General features: G+C 42.4%; 1 protein-coding gene across 1 annotated transcript in view; it reads right to left on the bottom strand.

Annotated features, from left to right (window-relative positions):
- MRPS27 (mitochondrial ribosomal protein S27) overlaps positions 1-20,324 on the bottom strand; it is a 51,215-nt gene that overhangs the window by 11,254 nt on the left and 19,637 nt on the right. Inside the window, exons 5-9 of the mRNA XM_072138793.1 lie at positions 10,187-10,301; positions 8,525-8,603; positions 7,135-7,250; positions 6,226-6,328; positions 4,228-4,370 (exon numbers count right to left, since the gene is read on the bottom strand). Coding sequence (XP_071994894.1) covers positions 4,228-4,370; positions 6,226-6,328; positions 7,135-7,250; positions 8,525-8,603; positions 10,187-10,301 — 556 coding nt within the window. The remainder of the gene's footprint in view (positions 1-4,227; positions 4,371-6,225; positions 6,329-7,134; positions 7,251-8,524; positions 8,604-10,186; positions 10,302-20,324) is intronic.

Genomic DNA, 20,324 nt, shown 5'->3' with positions numbered 1-20,324 from the left:
ATTGGCCATCTTCAGCGGCCCCCTACAAGAGACTTACTGTTTCTGTTCCTTCTGGAACCACAGCTAAAAAATAAGTAATATAACTTGGCACAGAACTGACTTAAAGGGGTTGTCTTTTCTAATGTGTTAGTAAGTGTGGGGGGAGGATATTAGGTGAGTTACCAATATACATCTTTTAATAGTTCTGCTCAGCTACTGTTCCAGTCCATAAAATGCCCATAGATGGAGGGTCATGTGATTTCTATCTGTCCATGACCAATCTACCTTCCAGGACCTTAACTTTGTCAATGAAAATCACCCATTCTAGGTATAATATTATTCATGAATACATGACATGACCCTCCATCTCCGTCCATTTTGGCTAATGATATAAAAGACATTTGTGAAACAGGGGATTCACTCTACATATCAAGAAAGTGGTGCAAATCTTTTACTTTATGTATATTGGTAAATTACATAAAATCCCGCCCCACACACACATTACAAAAAAAAAAGCGGCCAACCCCTTTAACATTGCAGTGTATGCAGTACGGCTATTTTAAAAACTGCTGTATACAGGCAGTCCCTGGGTTACGTACAAAAAAGGTTCTGTAGGTTTTTTCTTAAGTTGAGTTTGGATGTAAGACGGAACTGTATATTTTATCATTGTAAGGCTACATGCACACTGCCGTCGCCTGCCTCACTGTAGCACGGCGGGCACACAGCAGCTTGCGGGTAGAGGAGGAGGAGGTGAGCGCAGCTCACCCCGCCCCTCTCCATAGGAACATATGGGCCCACGGCGCCGTAACACGGGAAAAGATAGGCTACGGAGCAGTACGGTGCTGCACCGTACCGCTTCCGTACGGTGCCGTGAGCCCATAGAAGTGTATGGGGGACGTATATAGGCCATACATACGTCGGCAGTATATACGTCCCCCATACATGTGTGTGAATGCAGCCTAACTCCAGACAAATTTTTTTGGTCTATGTGACAATTGGATTTTAAAAATGTTGGGTTGTCATAAGAACCAGGATTAGCAATAAAGCTTCATTACAGCTGATTATTGTAGCCTAGGGCTAAAGTACAGTAAATTACCAATTACCCGAGGGCCGTTTGTAACTAGGGGTTGTCTGTAAGTCGGGTGTTCTTAAGTAGGGGACCGCCTGTACTTCATTGGAAAAAAACTGAACATTTCTGCTCCCTAATATTGCACTGAATAATTTCATAAAATACAGACATGTCCATCCATCACTCTCTTTCCGGTGAACAAATCCTCCAATGATCAACTTTGAAAAGATAAAATAAACCACACACTTTCAAGAACCTCTGTGAGGTTGGGTCACATTATATCAATATTCCCAGAAATTCTGACCTTTATCTAGAGAATTCTAGAATATTCCATAATAAAAAGTATCCATCTCTTATCCCTGAGATACAGTGCACAAGCTCCTGCTGTATAAGCAACCATCAGTAGCCATAACAGTCATAGGCCTTACTACTCACTGATTGGCTGCAGTGGTCACATGATGCGCAAAGGTCAGGGAAGATTGTGGTAATCAATACAGATCTGCTCTTTCTTTTAGATTTTATTCCTGCTTTTTAACCTTGACTGAGCTTTTAATTTTTTCTTTTGTTCAAACTAGAAAATCCCTTCAATCGAAAATTATATCAAGAGCTAGAAGTGTCCCTAGACGGCAACTGAGGTCATACATCATACATAAGCATCGGCCTATGCTGCTATCGTTACATCCAAGCCCTCTTCACTATAATAGATAATACGTTTAGAACATGAAACCTGGCTGCAGAGTCGTTCTGCCTGAATTTCCATTGGGACTTATTAGGAGCAGAGCCGGATATCACATCTGAGGCTTTAAGTGACTCAAAGTAGCTGATGGTGGAGGGTTTGCATGTTCTCGGTGACACTTGACCCTCAGGAATTTGTATTTTAATATTGTGAAAAGATTTCTGAGTGACATTAGTATTGCCATCCTTATACCCCACACACAAGTCTCCCTCCCTGGTATGAGGCCGCTTATTAGCCAAGGTCAAAGGATAGATTATTCTAGATACAGGGCAACGTTTTCACCTTACCTGATGAAATATGCAGCTGACCTGCATATCAATCCCCTACAGAAACATTACTGGACGTTGATTTATTACCTTAACTTAATTTATCTTCACTAATTGGCAAATATCTTTACATAGTCACTAACCCCTTAAAGGAAACCTACCACAAGGAATCTATCAGAAGTAGATGTGATGGTAGATGCTTCCCGTCTGCCTCTGCCTTAATCTATAATTTCATAATCCTGGAACCTAACTTGTTAAAAAGTTTATTTAAGTAATATATAAATTAACTGCAGAGGCTACTGGGGCGTGTTCTAGCCCTAGCTCCCAATGTCTGGCCAGGCTAGTACAAGCCCCAGTAGCCTCTGCAGTTAATTTAGATATTACTTAAATAACATTTTTAGCAAGTTAGGTTAGGTTCCAGGATGAGTTAATTTCAGATTAGGGTAAAAGCAGACAGGAGGAATCTACAATCAGGTCTACTTCTGATAGTAGAGTCCTCATGGTAGGTTTCCTTTAAAACGAACTTTGCTCTTTGCATCTGCAGACATCCACTCTAAAATCTCAGCATAAATCCATCTTGCTAGAGCAAGACAGACTGGACACAAAGAGGTATAAGATTACATAGAGTGATGAGTGGGAAGGACCCAGGTGAGAGGTAAAGGGCACAAAACTAGAAAGTTATTTTTCAATGATGACATGTTCCAGTAGGTTACTGATATTAAATACCAAAATATGGAATAATTGGAGTAATTTCATAATTTTAGATTATTAGATTTTTATCTTACCTTGCCCCCTGCCAGTAGCTTCTAGCAAGTCCCTGGGAGGGGGGGGCTTGTTCAAAATTCAGGAACCATTGTTCTATCAATTCCTCCTCCCAGCCTCTGCAATTCTGGTCCTCCTAATCCCTCTCTCTGCCCCTCCCATTACGCAAGCAATTCTCACGCTTTAGTGGTGAACGCTAGCTTCAGCTGACGACAGTGGAGAGGTGCAGGCAAGGGAAGAGGCAGAGGGAGGGGTTGGGAGAACCATAATTGTGGAGGAAGCGAGTAAGAATTGATGGAATGATTCCTGGATTTTGAACTAACAGCCCTCCCCCTTTTCCCCCCTTACTGGAAGCTACTGGCAGGGAGCCAGGTAAGATAATGTTTGTCAGCAATAAGTAGGGTAAGTTTAAAAGGAGTTTGACTACATAGCACTTTTGTTGTCTGTTACCATGGAGGCGCTTAGATCTGCATAAGCGCTGTATACATAACACTTCAATCAAGAATTTATCAAGAGGTCACTTGAATTTCGAATTTAACCAAATATATTTGGGTGAAAGCATGCTCTCTGTCACCAGAATTTAATGACTTGAACCCCAGTAAGCCAGACATAACCAACAAGCCTACAAATGTCACCTGGTGTGTCATCATGTGACACACGGATCAAGCATACTTGCACGTATGAGGCAAACGTAAGGTCGGTGGCACACGTTAGTGGTCAGTCTGTGAAATTCAAATCAAGCACCAGATAGATTTTAATGAAGCAACCACCAAGCAGGCAAAGGGGTCTTAAGCATCATCGTGATATATGATGCAAGGAGTCCCTTTCACCCTGCAAAACATCAGCAACAAATTGGAATCATGATTTAGGGATGGACAACTATCAAGTGCCGCTGGCCTGGTGCTTTCACACAGTGCAGCTACAAGCAGAACCATCAGAACTGTATGTGGTGCTACGATGGCTTACATTGAGGCCACAGTGATCCATGTAACATTTATTTACTTTTCCCAGTAAACAAACCACAAGAACAAAATGAATGGCGATTGAGTTGAAGACCGGGCAGCAGCCAAACCAGACCACCTTAGCTCCTTTTCCCAAGGTGAAAGGAACAAACTCTAATATGGATCGCCAGTATTAGGTATAGGTCAGGGCAGAATTCAATAGATCGGTCACCTTTTCAGGCATATGTAAAGCATGCTTGCATGTTCTTCTATGGATTCTGGGTAAGGAATATGCAAATAGGTTTTCCAGGATGGGAAAAAAAGGCCAACTATGCCCTTCTATGCTACCCATGTCGAGAGAGCTGCCTTCCTCAATGTAACACTAGAGCCATAGTTTTCTTTCTCTGGAAAACTTTGCATATTCCTTACCCAGTATTAGAAACAATAATTTTTTTAACCATATTGTACACTTACAGTATCCTTGCATATCTTGCCATCTCCAGGCAGCTGAGACACCTTCTCCATGACCTCCAGAGCTCTTTGAAAATAACCCGGTTTCCACAGGAGGGGCATCTGGGTGTAGACCGCCCTTAGGCCTTTGGAAAGCTCCACTTTTCCTAAACATAATAAAAACGGTATAAACTGATGCATAGAAATTTCAGGAATCTTCCTTTCCCCTATTTTGGGCTGGCAACGTTCACCACAATCTTGGCAGTGATTTTCGGTAAGAAGTCTGTGTTTGATCAATTGGCTGCGCAGTAGCAGTAACCCTTTCCAGGCAGCTGCTGCGGATCTAGTGGTTTTAGTATAATATTGTATTTAAAATACTTCTGCCTGCCAGAGATTACCAGAATCCAACTTCCCATATAAAAAATTTGCTTCCTCACTAGTTTCTTGCTCGAGACACTTAAAAGTGTCTTATTTTGGGGTTTCACAAACAAACACGATCCGGTATAATTACGATTTGCCAGGCAAGGGCATGGTGAAATTTTCGCATTGGTTTCAGTACTAAACAAACACCCATCTTGAAGGGGGATAATCTTTATCTTCAGAAGAAGCAGCTGCAGAGCTTATTACATGGCGGATGGGATTGAGGTCTCTAGAGCAATTATCACCTTCATTTGTCCCTCACAAATAATATTATTCCCCCTCCGGAAACACAATCCTGGATGTCTAGAGAGCAGGCAGCGCAGTGCAATAAAATCCATGGATTCCTGGAATGAGATGAACAAACTGCATCTCCCCAATTTCAGCATTTGAGGCTCGGAGGGTAAAAGATCAGGGACAAAGTTTGCAGACATTGCCCGTCCATTGTGCTATGTTTAGCCCTCAGTGGCAGACGGGGCCCCTGGGGCTTTTATTGGACGAGCAGGTTCAATTAGATTTTGTGAGATAGCAGGAAGCATGACGTGACAGTATAGGCCACAGAGAGCACAGACTGTCAATGTAATATGATGTGATCGCATCAGATGCGGCCTCCCCCTCCCCCATAGTGGCTGGATGTGACACAGCACAAGGCCCGCACATGTAAGGGACATTTCTCCCCTTCTTTTACAATTTAGCAGCCATTTATTTGGGAAAGACTGGCAAAGATACCAACCAGATAGCAGGTGTCACGTTAGCTTAGAACAAGCGCAATGTTAAAGGGCAGCATTCTGCATACCAGGTTTGCTCTAATGTGTGACCCCTTCCCCAAGGCTAAGAGTACACATCAGGAAAGCTCCCGTTGTATATGCTGAATGTATCCTTAGACTTGTACTGGCACGTGGGGTGATACTTTTTGCCTTTGTCTGCTTGATACATGTTGCATCCAGCAGGAAACACTGGAAGCGCAGCTGTCTGCTCTATATCATCCAGCTTCAGACCAACATGTACAGAGGCCATTAGAGCCTATAGGGGACAGATGCCATGGTATGGCACCCATCCCTGGCCTCTACTGAGTGTACACTGTGGTTATGCTCCAGTGATGTAACGGTCCATATATGGAGACAGACGGAAATCACTGGCTGCTATTAATGTTCACTCCTCCTCCCGATTTCAGGGAAGAGGAGCCAAGCCGGAGAACATATCCAACTGTATGAGAGTACATGGGATATGCTGCTGCCTCTGAATAAGCCTTACAACAGAGGGATAAAAACAATCTGAATGTAATCTTGAGATGTTAGCTAAGTGCACAGATTAAGAAGTTCTTCCTAGGATAGGTAATAAATATTTGTGGAACATCCCCTTTAAGGTGGCTATACACATTCAACTTGCTCTGGACTTTCACAAGCATACTAAGAGATTAAAATGGGAGGGGGGGGGGGAAGGGAACTGACCCTAGAAACACTAGCCCACCACGTCCAAATACCAATTCTAGTTATACACATTCCAAATACCTGATCCTTCCTTGACCTGAAATGACTGTAAATAACAATGGCAGAAAGTAAAATACACATGAAACGCTCATGTATTATGGGAGGAAATCCTTACCAAGCAGTGTGTATCCATACAGCTGTGAACTGAGCCCAACCGTGTTGTCCTGGTGCAGCCCGGCCAGAAGGAGCGAAGCTCCAATATTTCTTTCTTGTTCCCACTAAATTGGCAAAAACAAATTTTGATGTAAGACATATGTTAGATAATAGATTATTCTTCTCCAGCTACTGGCACATTCATCAGAAAAGAAAGTTTTCTTTGGATTACATAAAAGGGGTGTATGTTAGTCAGCACCACCTCCATCCGGCCTTTTAGTGCTGCATTGCAGTGTTAGTATGGTTGAAAAAAGGCACATATCCATCAATTTCAACCAAAGAAGGAAAAAGAAATTGAAGTGATGGGAAGGAAGGAATGCAAGAGAACACAATTCTATATTCTAATATAACCATCAATGTTATTTGCTGTAAGAAAGCATCCAGGCCCTTACTGAAACTCTCTCCTGTCCCTACTGTGAGAAGCTCCTGAGCTAGGCTATTCCACAGCTCATACAGTAAAGAAGCCTTGTCAACCTCTGGTGATTGAACCTCGTTTTCTCCAGACAGGCACAGTGCCCCCTTATATTTTGATGTAACTTAACCTGGAACTCATTTCCACCTTATCTTTTGTATGGACCATTCATATATAGAAATTAATCATGTCTCCCATCGGTCGTCTCTTTTCAAAACTAAATAAATCAAATTCTTTTAATCTTTCCTTATAACCGAGACCCTTCGTACCCCTAATCAACTCCAGGGCTTCCTTTTTATGAACTGGTGCCCAGATTTGAACCACATTTTTCGTGTGAGGCAGGTAAGGACTGAGGTACATTGTTTGTAGGGCTCATAAAAAAAAATTCCCATCCCAGACAACCCCTTTAAGTTTACTTTACTTATGTACAAAACAATTTAGGGCAGAAAAATTAGTTACCGTTAACTGTGGATTTCCAGCCAGATACTTGTGTAAAGCATATAAGGAGAGAAGCTGTGTGGTGGAGTTATCAAAGTTCTCTTGTAGCATTAGCTCATTCACTACAGAAACAGCATCTGGAAGACAAAGGTGCAACGTCTTAAAGGGATTTATCAGTCTGAAGCTTAATGAAAAATGTGGCACAGTTTAAGACATGTTGCGTTGTACTTTGCCCCATCTATTTAGTTGGTATACTTTACTGAGTATTTATTTCAGCAACGTTACCTATTTTCTTGGCGCACAGAAGGATACATTTACTATGGAACTTGTGCCAGTTTTCTGTCGGACTTTGCAAGTTCTTTAATGTGCAAACTGCCTGCAAAGGTATTTAAGAAGTGCGGCACATTTGTGTGGCGGCTGCACTATACCCGACGCAAATTTTTACACATAAAAGGGCGTTCCGGAGCGTGAGCCACATTTATCATGCAGAGACGGACAGAAGTGTGTTGCAAAAAAAAGGTTGGTGCAGGGAGTGCGAGATTCATGCAGAATGTGCGCCACAATTCCGGAATCTGGCCCTGCACATGTCACAGGCACTGTAAGCATTGTTTTTGAAAATTGCACCCCAGACTTTTTTAAGGGCTCCCCTTTTTTGCAACAACTTGGCACAAGACATTTTCGATATTTTTTCTGGCATAATTACTGGACTAGTTAAGTGTCCCAACTAGCCCTGATATGGTCACTTTAATATACATGAAAACAGTACAATATAATATGCATTACAACAGGCTGGACACATAGCTACTTTATGAAAAGTCTTTTCGACCCTTCCCTTTATGTTAAATCTTTGCTTCAAACCTCATGTGCAAATTAGCTAAAAGAGAGTCACTTTTTGGTCGAAATGAGTCACCTTTAAATGCTGGAGGCAATGTTCTATTGTAGTAGAATCTGATGGTTCTGTGTGCTTTAGCCAGAATTGAAGAAATAGTTGGGAATTGGATCGTTATCTGAAGCTCACATTTCTTACTTTAACTTAGTCTTTAACCGCCTATATCTCAGTATTTATAGGTCACAGAACCACAAACATGATACGTTTTTATATACCAAATTCTCATCCTTACAATTACACCAAAGCCATATTTCTAGCTGCAGAGCCCAAGGTAAAGGGCTCTGTAGCTAAAGTGATGCTCCTTTTCCAGCCTCTAAAAGTAACTGTTCTCACCTCATTTGCATATGAGTTATATGAGAATTTTTTTAAACAAGGAAAAAATGCCAGTTTCAACATAAAAGAAGCAGTTCTAGAAAGGACATTACATACACTACCATTGTGAGCTAGTAGTTTAGTGTTGTGGAAGCTGGTGACAAAATCCAAGGCAAGTTTAAAAGTTTTTTCATGAAATGCTTACAATACCTGCATAATTTTCTTTCTTTATGAAACAATCAAGTAATAAGTTAAATGTGAAGTCATCTGGAAAAATACCATACTGGACCTATGAAAGGGACACAATTGCATATGAAAACAATTGCACTAAAAAGATAACATATAATACATAAAGCATAACTCCGACTTTATGAAGATTTTATCAAAATTGTCATGTGTGATTCCCACTTTAAAAATAAACAGACCAATGCCCATTTTGTGTAACTCGCCACTTTTCTTTCCAGAAAACCAGAAAAACCAGACGTTAAGTGGGCAGAGACTAACCTCTTCCTCTATCTGCCCTGAAGCAGAGTCAAATTTAGGCAGTCCACAGTTTCCATGATGTCATGTGTCTCATTAAAGGGGTATATACTCAGTATAACAGCATAACACATTCTCTAATTCACTGTTATTAACAAAAATACAGCTTATCACAGATATAATTCCAACCTCTCTCTATCCAGGAGCAACTTTGGTTGCTCCTGGGTCCGACCATTAATCTTCTGACAAGGTCTTTATCCGGGAGGGAGGCACATAGCAGGGCTGACTGTGTCCTTGAGGTAGGAGAGCTGAGTGTGTCATTATGTTATAGAAAGTTCAGAAGCTAAATGAAAGCGTACATAAACCCTGTACAATGACAATCTAAGCACATTGTCATCTCACAGCAAAGAGAAATCATGAAGTGACTACTTAGAGAGCCCCCGCCCACACTGGAATCTTACACTTTCTGTCACTGAGTTATAGAAGCTAAAACCGCAATAAAACTCAGACAATTAAAACTGAAAATGATCTTTATTGCATAAATATCACTAGGGGATTAAAACTTTCTTTCACGGGCAAACCCCATTAGGTAATTTTGAAGTAAATCCAGCGAGATTCCTACAAGTAATTCTTCTGCATAGTGTGAAAATAATAGACTTTATATTGACTCGTCTGGTAGCTTTCATCACATGGAAGATCATGCAGCATATCATAAATAGTAGAAAACAGCAGTGAAATAGTTACATGTGTGTAGTCTGTGCTGCATGAGCACTAGCAGCTTTCTGTATAGATAATATCTGGAGAGCAGATAGGGGGCTGTAGAAGATTGAATGACACAGCTTGAGGTCTAGAGACGGACTAAGAAAGTTCTGTAAAATCACCGACTGGGATAGATGGACATATAGGGAACAGGGGATATATTGTAAATCAATATTCTGTGTAGGAGACTTCTGTATCCACAGAACTGAACACACAAGGCTCTCCTGCAGGCTAAACAGAGAGATCAACACATGGCCTCCCCCTCCTCCCTCCAGAGGGAGCAGGGAACAGCAGCCCCTCCCCCTGTGAAACCGTATCGGTAAACAACCCTGTGAAATCACACTGACAATAAGAACACCATGCCGACACAGCTATTGCAAGAATAAGCTTGAATAACAATAGGAATAAGCTAAACTGAGAAGGACAGCATAGACACCAAGACAAGACATCAAGGTAACAGGGAATGTTGTTTGACATCCCAGGAACTATTGATTGGTGAAAAAAAAGTGTTGGAGTTGCGCTTTAAACACTTAAATTCCAGATCTCATTCTCCTAATTTTTATTTGACTTCTATATGGAAATGAGAGGTTGCAACATGCCATAGCCAGCTGTTTTATTTATTTCAAGTCGTACCTTATTCTTCAAAGTATATAAAGCCTTGTCCGATGCTCCATACTGGAGACACTTTCGTATCCATCCATGTATTGTCCAGTCCCTCAAATACCAACAGTTCGGACTGTGACGAAACCTATAATAAAAGGTTGTTATATTACAGAGAAAACATGTGCTTCAAGCTATAGCGGAATTAAATCTACATTCACACACATGTATGGTGGACGTATATATGGCCGATATACGTCCCCCATACACTTCTGTGGGATCACGGCATCGTACGGGAGCGGTACGGTGCAGCACCGTACTGCTCCATAGCCCGGAAAAGATAGGACATGTCTTATCTTTTCCCGTGTTATGGCGCCATTTGTTCCTATGGAGAGGGGCGGGGGTGAGCAGGGCTCACCTCCTCTCCCCGCACGCTGCCGTGTGCCCGTCATGCTACAGTACGGCAGGCAACGGCAGTGTGCAAGTAGCCTTCAAGTATAAGGCTAAAGCTACATGGAAATCACAATGCTGTAAAGGGGAACACTCGCTGATCAGTGGGTGTCCTTTTTAACCCAAATGAATGGAGAGGAAGTTCTGACATGAGCACTGCTGCTCCATTCATTGTCTATGGTATGGACTATCGCTATCACAGTCAGACATGAACAGAGCAGCAGGGAGCATGTATGACCAGCTGCTCTTTTCTTTTTGGGGTACAAAAGACCCCATTCTCGTGTCTGTGGGAATCCCACCACTGGGACCCCTACTGATCAGGTAGTTATCCCCGATCCTGTGGATTGAGAAAACCTGTTGTGACTGAACAACCTCTTTACGGTCACTTAAAGTTGGGGGATTTATCACCAAGTTTCTGAGGTAATACTGTCCTATTTGCCATGGAAACCAATCACAGCTCATCTTTAATTGTATAAACAGCTGTGGGAAAATGAAAGCTGAGCCCTGATTGGGCAACTTTAACAGCTCTGCCCTAAGAGATTTATGATAAACCTCCCACTAGAGTCTCCAGCAAGTCCATATTTTACAAACCAGGGGGACACGACATAGACGAGAGGAGACAACAGAAACAGTGGAGGTTAGTAAAGAGAGCTGACGTTACTTCCAGTTTTAGGGAACGTCTGAAACTTTGGAAGTTGTGTACAGGCAGTCCCCAGGTTACGTACAAGATAGGTTCTGTAGGTTTGTTTTTAAGTTGAATTTCTATGTAAGTGGGAAATGTATATTTTATAATTGTAGCTCTATACCAGCTGGACACTCATCCTGCATCTTGTCCTACCCTGTGCCATGGCTACACATGAGGAGGCACTGCACCCTGGTGCTCTTGTCTTACACGTAAAACTTGTTTCATTTTCGTCTACTGCTGTCAGGTAATAAGGGAACTCATTGTTATAAGTAGAGGGCATTGTATTGTAGGCAGGAATCTTCATGGGAGACCCAAATTAGCTTCTCATTATGTGTAGCTGAGCACTTGGCACTTTCACATGTAAAGTGGAGCAGAAGCCAATCTTGCGGAGAGCAGCAGATTCCAACCTAATTTTACATCGCACTTGCTCGGCCTACGATGAGCGGTGACACTAGGCGTAGCGGTGCGTTTTTACGGCTGGCCTGTTCGGATGCCAAATCACTGGCACGTCAGTGGCAGATGCGAGGTGTTACAGTAATAGATATTTATAATGAGCGTGTTTCCTAGCAGAGAAGAGATAAGCCTGATATAGAGACATCCAGATGCTGGCGGCCCCCAGCCCTGCTCTCCCGGCGCTTCTTGTCAGTGATATTTCTTCCATCTGATTGAACGCGCTTTCCAGAGCATTTACCATATTATTACAGCTACCCGTTCTCCAATCTATGCCTCGCCTGCTGGAAAACTCTGCTCCAGGCAATGGGAAATTGTGACAAGAAGAAAAGACCACTAAACCCTGCTTAGTGGAATAATATCACAGATCTGGACAGGGCGAGGCATAATGGCTGTCAATAAGGCAATGCTCCAGAGGAATACACTGCATACGCACTTTATTACATGAGGAGGAGAGAATTATTAGCAGAGAATTGATTAGATACATTGTCCACCTGAGCACCTATAGGATAAAAGCAAACCCAATGTGTAAATGCATGTAATAGAGGAGGGGGATTTGAGCATATTGTCCATGTCTGCAGGAAGCATGTCATAGAGCAGAAGTAGCTGAGCAGATTGTACATAGTGTCCTATGTGCAGGCAGCATGTTATAGAGCAGGGAGAGGTGAGAAGATTGTACATAGTATCCTATGTGCAGGCAGCATGTTATAGAGCAGGGAGAGGTGAGAAGATTGTACATAGTATCCTATGTGCAGGCTGCATGTTATAGAGCAGGAAGAGGTGAGCACATAGTACATAGTATACTATCTGCAGGCAGCATGTTGTAGAGCAGGAAGAGCATACCTCCCAACATTTGTGAAAGGGAAAGAGGGACAAAATGGCGGCATGCGTAGCGATCCCCCTAAGCCACACCCCCAATCACTCCCTGGCCACGCCCCAAATTTTAGCCATATTATAATAAAAATCATCTCAATAAAAAAAAAAAAAATTATCCTCATTGGGATTTGAACCCAGAACCTGCAGTGTCCATGTACAACAATGACACAGTGCCCCAACCAACCGAGCTATAATCTCAGTGATTAACAAGGTGTAGAATTTTGGTAACTAAGAACTATGACTACTGTTACACTGTGACACAGATTTACTGCCTTGGTATATAGGGAGGGATCTTCTCAGAGGTTATTATTGTAATTATTGAGACTATTATTATTATTATGGAGATGATTATTATTATTATTGAGATGATTATTATTATTTTTACTATTATTAATAATCATCTCCATAATAATAAAAATAATAAAATTTATAATAATAATAATAGTCTCAATAATTACAATAATAATCTCTGAGAAGATCCCTCTCTATATATCAGTGCATTAGTCTGTGTCACAGTGTAAATGGCAGATAACATGTCTTAGTTACCAGAAATCCTCAGCTCGGTATCACTGGGCTTATAGCTCAGTTAGTTAAGCTCCTGTCTATGGTGCAGAGGGTCCCAGATTCGAATCTCTGCCTGGGCAATACTTTATTTAATTTAATTAATTAAAGAGCTTGTGTCTGGGGAAGCCCTGGAGACCATATATGGACAGATGCTGATCTGACCTGATGACGTGGTCCCTGCTCTCTCTGCTAAGCCGACACTTCTCTGAAAAGGATTCCCTGCCCGATGTCTGCTCTGGGGAACCCTAGGAGATGCAGTGACCATATATGGACAGATGGTGATATGAACCTGATGACGTGGTCCCTGCTCTCCGCTAAGCCGACACTTCTCTGAAAAGGATTCCCTCCCGATGTCTGTAGAAGCCATTCTGTACTGTGAGTTCAGACTTTCAAAGTATTTACAATGCGGACACAGCGGGACCTGGGGGGAAAATCCGTGACAATCTCATAGCTGCCCGTGACGCGGGGCAGAGGTAAGAAAAACGGGAAAGTCCCGCCAAAATCGGGACGGTTGGGAGCGATGGGAAGAGGTGAGCACATAGTACATAGTATACTATCTGCAGGCAGCATGTTGTAGAGCAGGAAGAGGTGAGCACATAGTACATAGTATCCTATGTGCAGGCTGCATGTTATAGAGCAGGAAGAGGTGAGCACATAGTACATAGTATACTATCTGCAGGCAGCATGTTGTAGAGCAGGAAGAGCATACCTCCCAACATTTGTGAAAGGGAAAGAGGGACAAAATGGCGGCATGCGTAGCGATCCCCCTAAGCCACACCCCCAATCACTCCCTGGCCACGCCCCAAATTTTAGTCATATTATAATAAAAATCATCTCAATAAAAAAAAAAATAATTATCCTCATTGGGATTTGAACCCAGAACCTGCAGTGTCCATGTACAACAATGACACAGTGCCCCAACCAACCGAGCTATAATCTCAGTGATTAACAAGGTGTAGAATTTTGGTAACTAAGAACTATGACTACTGTTACACTGTGACACAGATTTACTGCCTTGGTATATAGGGAGGGATCTTCTCAGAGGTTATTATTGTAATTATTGAGACTATTATTATTATTATGGAGATGATTATTATTATTATTGAGATGATTATTATTATTTTTACTATTATTAATAATCATCTCCATAATAATAAAAATAATAAAATTTATAATAATAATAATAGTCTCAATAATTACAATAATAATCTCTGAGAAGATCCCTCTCTATATATCAGTGCATTAGTCTGTGTCACAGTGTAAATGGCAGATAACATGTCTTAGTTACCAGAAATCCTCAGCTCGGTATCACTGGGCTTATAGCTCAGTTAGTTAAGCTCCTGTCTATGGTGCAGAGGGTCCCAGGTTCGAATCTCTGCCTGGGCAATACTTTATTTAATTTAATTAATTAAAGAGCTTGTGTCTGGGGAAGCCCTGGAGACCATATATGGACAGATGCTGATCTGACCTGATGACGTGGTCCCTGCTCTCTCTGCTAAGCCGACACTTCTCTGAAAAGGATTCCCTGCCCGATGTCTGCTCTGGGGAACCCTAGGAGATGCAGTGACCATATATGGACAGATGGTGATATGAACCTGATGACGTGGTCCCTGCTCTCCGCTAAGCCGACACTTCTCTGAAAAGGATTCCCTCCCGATGTCTGTAGAAGCCATTCTGTACTGTGAGTTCAGACTTTCAAAGTATTTACAATGCGGACACAGCGGGACCTGGGGGGAAAATCCGTGACAATCTCATAGCTGCCCGTGACGCGGGGCAGAGGTAAGAAAAACGGGAAAGTCCCGCCAAAATCGGGACGGTTGGGAGCGATGGGAAGAGGTGAGCACATAGTACATAGTATACTATCTGCAGGCAGCATGTTGTAGAGCAGGAAGAGGTGAGCACATAGTACATAGTATCCTATGTGCAGGCTGCATGTTATAGAGCAGGAAGAGGTGAGCACATAGTACATAGTATACTATCTGCAGGCAGCATGTTGTAGAGCAGGAAGAGCATACCTCCCAACATTTGTGAAAGGGAAAGAGGGACAAAATGGCGGCATGCGTAGCGATCCCCCTAAGCCACACCCCCAATCACTCCCTGGCCACGCCCCAAATTTTAGTCATATTATAATAAAAATCATCTCAATAAAAAAAAAAAAAATTATCCTCATTGGGATTTGAACCCAGAACCTGCAGTGTCCATGTACAACAATGACACAGTGCCCCAACCAACCGAGCTATAATCTCAGTGATTAACAAGGTGTAGAATTTTGGTAACTAAGAACTATGACTACTGTTACACTGTGACACAGATTTACTGCCTTGGTATATAGGGAGGGATCTTCTCAGAGGTTATTATTGTAATTATTGAGACTATTATTATTATTATGGAGATGATTATTATTATTATTGAGATGATTATTATTATTTTTACTATTATTAATAATCATCTCCATAATAATAAAAATAATAAAATTTATAATAATAATAATAGTCTCAATAATTACAATAATAATCTCTGAGAAGATCCCTCTCTATATATCAGTGCATTAGTCTGTGTCACAGTGTAAATGGCAGATAACATGTCTTAGTTACCAGAAATCCTCAGCTCGGTATCACTGGGCTTATAGCTCAGTTAGTTAAGCTCCTGTCTATGGTGCAGAGGGTCCCAGGTTCGAATCTCTGCCTGGGCAATACTTTATTTAATTTAATTAAGTAAAGAGCTTGTGTCTGGGGAAGCCCTGGAGACCATATATGGACAGATGCTGATCTGACCTGATGACGTGGTCCCTGCTCTCTCTGCTAAGCCGACACTTCTCTGAAAAGGATTCCCTGCCCGATGTCTGCTCTGGGGAACCCTAGGAGATGCAGTGACCATATATGGACAGATGGTGATATGAACCTGATGACGTGGTCCCTGCTCTCCGCTAAGCCGACACTTCTCTGAAAAGGATTCCCTCCCGATGTCTGTAGAAGCCATTCTGTACTGTGAGTTCAGACTTTCAAAGTATTTACAATGCGGACACAGCGGGACCTGGGGGGAAAATCCGTGACAATCTCATAGCTGCCCGTGACGCGGGGCAGAGGTAAGAAAAACGGGAAAGTCCCGCCAAAATCGGGACGGTTGGGAGCGATGGGAAGAGGTGAGCACATAGTACATAGTATACTATCTGCAGGCAGCATGTTGTAGAGCAGGAAGAGGTGAGCACATAGTACATAGTATCCTATGTGCAGGCAGCATGTTGTAGAGCAGGAAGAGGTGAGCACATAGTACATAGTATACTATCTGCAGGCAGCATGTTATAGAGCAGGAAGAGGTGAGCAGATTGTACATAGTGTCCTAGCTGCAGGCAGCATGTTATAGAGCAGGAGGAGCAATAGTCAGTATGTGTAAGGAACAAACTGTTATGGAGACTTGTGTTAAAATATTTTATAAAAGCTTTTATTTATTGAAACCTTACATTCTTTAGGGTTTAGGAGTCCAGTGGGCAGCACTAGTCAGTGACAGCCTTCCATCAATAAAGCATTATATAGACTATCAATGGGTATGTGAAACCACCCACTGGACTCCTACCCCCTTTAACTAATGAACTCATTTTGTGATGATAATGAGTAGAAATGTTCCTCGTCTCCACAGTGGGCTGTGGTTACTTTTCTTCTTCTTTGTTTGAACACTTAGAAGAACAGAAACACAAGTCTTTCAGTATTTTTTGAGCCAAAGTCAGATGTTTATGATTAGAGTTTAATATAATGTAAAGTATATTTTTATTATTTTCAATGTAAGCCAGAAAAACTGCATCAGAAACTGACTCCATGTGTACCTTTGGTCCTGCGACACCTAGTAACAGGATCTTGGCCTGATCATCCCCATTATGCAGTAGTAACCTTCTAGACAAGCGGTCACACTAAACCCTACTCTTGGGATATGGCATTTTAAAGACCCATTTATAAAGGCTTCATAATCGTTCTTTTCAAGTGAACAAACATTAATTTGTTGCTTCCCTCCTTCTCTATTGTTAATGTTAAAGCTTCTGCACAACCTCTCTGACCAGAATGAGTGTAACCATCACTGAGCTCCCCATAGGGAGCCATAACATGCATGAATGCATCTAAATACCCTCATTTCATCCTCCAGTAACAGGTGCAAGCAAAGGGTTACACAAACACAATCCAAGACCAGTCATTCTGCTGCCACAATCAAGACGAGCCCCCTGCCCTCCGCCATACACACCGACAATACACCGACAGACACAGGGGTCAGAAGAAAACCTAGAATTTCATTTCCTGGCATCAATTGTACTAATTCTCCAAGATGTAACCTGGAGCTCATATATTAAAGAATACGGTATATCCCCAGGCATAACACAAAGAGGGGAAATAATTGAAATGAACCCCAACCGAATAACCCTTTCATCACATCCATTCTACCAACTCCCAAATCCCCCCAAAAAGTCAAAACAGCACTGTATAGGTCACTTTATACATTTTCCACACATACATTTTTTCAGTTTCCCAGCAATGCATAAAAAGTCTGCTTTTCTATTTATACAATCTGCTCAGCTCCTCCTGCTCTATAACATGCTGCCTGTAGATAGGACACTATGTACATTCTGCTCAGCTCCTCCTGCTCTATAACATGCTGCCTGTAGATAGGACACTATGTACAATCTGCTCAGCTCCTCCTGCTCTATAACATGCTGCCTGTAGATAGGACACTATGTACAATCTGCTCAGCTCCTCCTGCTCTATAACATGCTGCCTGTAGATAGGACACTATGTACATTCTGCTCAGCTCCTCCTGCTCTATAACATGCTGCCTGTAGATAGGACACTATGTACATTCTGCTCAGCTACTCCTGCTCTATAACATGCTGCCTGTAGATTGTACATAGTGTCCTATCTACTCAGCTGCTCTATAACATGTAGCCTACAGATAAGACACTATGTATAATATATTCAGCTGCTCCTGCTCTATAACATGCTGTCTGCAGATAATACATTGGGGCAGAATTATCAAGCTGTCTGAAAGTCAGTATATTTCTAGTTGCCCATGACAGCTCAGTTTTCATTTTACCAGTGTTCATGAATATTTTAAAGGGGAGCTGTGATTGGTTGCCATGGGCAACTAGAAATATTCTGACAGCTTGATAAATCTGCCTCATTATGTGCAATCGGTTCATCGGTTCATAATGACTATAGATGGAACACTATGTACAATATGCTTAGCTGCTCCTGTTCTATCACATACTTCCTGTAGATTGGACATAATGTGCAATTAGATAGGCTTATACTGTGCTGCCTGCAGATAGGACACTATGTACAATCTGATCAGCTCCTCCTGCTCTATAACATGCGGCCTGCAGATAGGTCACTATGTACAATCTGATCAGCTCACCCTGTTTTATAACATGTCTGCAGATAGGACACCATGTATATTCTGCTCAGCTTCTCCTGCTATATAACATACTTCCTGCAGATAGGACACAAGGTAACTGTTTGCTTATAATCTAGGAGACAAGGCATATGAATCACCAATTTAAAATCTATATCTCATCACCCTCAAATATTTAAAAGTCATCCATTGTTCTGGTCTCTTCACATGTCCAGGACCCAGGAACACCCACTGCAGCTCATTTGGTTACACCCCTGAAACTACCAATTCCTTCTTAAATATTCTATCTATATGCCAATGTTAGATGGATACAGACCCATACCACTGGTCTGGTGATGTAGGTTCAGCAAATAGTTGGTGTCTGGCAGTGCCCCAGACAATGCTGTGATATACAGTAGAGAGCTGTGTGTAGCTGAGCTGCAGGGCCCCATCCCATAGACTTTTGGCAGGGAGACCGATCTGCTTATACAGTAATAAGTAATTTCCTGCATAAATGCTCATATACTGCAATGGCGGAGCCTTGCAATGCAGAATAGAAAGCTCTGCAAGCCATTACAATGCAGCAGAGGGCCGCGCTCTGAATAACAATGATCAGATAAAGAGGCCCTCAGCTCGTGTGCAGCATTACAACCAGCCCCTTACCTATAATAATTCTTTATTTATATAGCGCACACAGATTACGCAGCGCTGCACAAAGCATGTCAGATCAGTCCCTGTCCCCATGGGGCTCACAATTTAAACAACCTAACAGTATGCTTTGGAGTGTGGGAGGAAACCGAAGAACCCGGAGGAAACCCACACAAACACGGAGAGAACACACAAACTCTTTGCAGATGTTGACCCGGGTGGGATTCGAACTCAGGACCCCAGCGCTGCAAAAATAGCCAAAATAGCCAAAATTTGAACGTTGCACTAGTAAAAAACTGCTTTGGGGTGAGTCCCAATTGGAGATTTTAAGTAAGTAGCTCCCACATCATGTGTATGCAATACAGCCAGGGAGGGCAATTCATTTTCCCATGAGAAATTGGAATGGTTTGAGAGTGCCAGACTAAATCTACCCCTCTCCCCACCAGGATGAAGGACTGTAAACCAGACATACTGGTGTGTGCCCCCTCTGGCAAGATACACTCTTTTCTTTTAGCTGCTGGAGGACGGAATTACTTTTTTGCTGTGTTTAAAAAAAACCAGCATCACATCCGGACATAAAATAGCAAGTTCTTTGAAGACTAGCATCCCATTACTTAGTAAAGGACGAGGCACAACCAGGTGTAGAGGACCAAGACCGAACCAAGAGGACTCCAATGCCAACAGACAGCCAAGCAGCCAGCAGGCATCATGGGCAACCGGCACCGAACAAGTGCTGCCTCGGCACGTCGGTGTTCGTGTGCAAGGACAGGCGGTCAGGTAGGGCAGCTCAAATATTTCAACAACCTCAAGCAGGACAGTGAGAGATAGTTATGGGGGAGACCGTACAATGCCCAGGTCTGCTGGAAAGGATGTCAACACATACCACACAAAATATAATACTCACTTCCGAAAAATAACGGGTGCATCTGTGCGACATCACATGACCAGCGATTTCGCAAGCATTGCACCTGTGTGACATCACATGACCAGGGATATGAGGAGCAATACCCCTATGTGACATCACATGACCCGGGATATAATTAGCTGTGCACCTGTGTGACATCACACAACCAGGGATATTACGAGCCGTGCACCTGTGTGACATCACATGACCAGGGACTGATTAAT

This window comes from Engystomops pustulosus, chromosome 1 (genome assembly GCF_040894005.1).
Source record: "Engystomops pustulosus chromosome 1, aEngPut4.maternal, whole genome shotgun sequence".
Classification (NCBI taxonomy): Eukaryota; Metazoa; Chordata; class Amphibia; order Anura; family Leptodactylidae; genus Engystomops; species Engystomops pustulosus.
The sequence above is the reverse complement of the archived record's forward strand: the minus strand, read 5'-3'. Positions and strand labels throughout refer to the sequence as shown.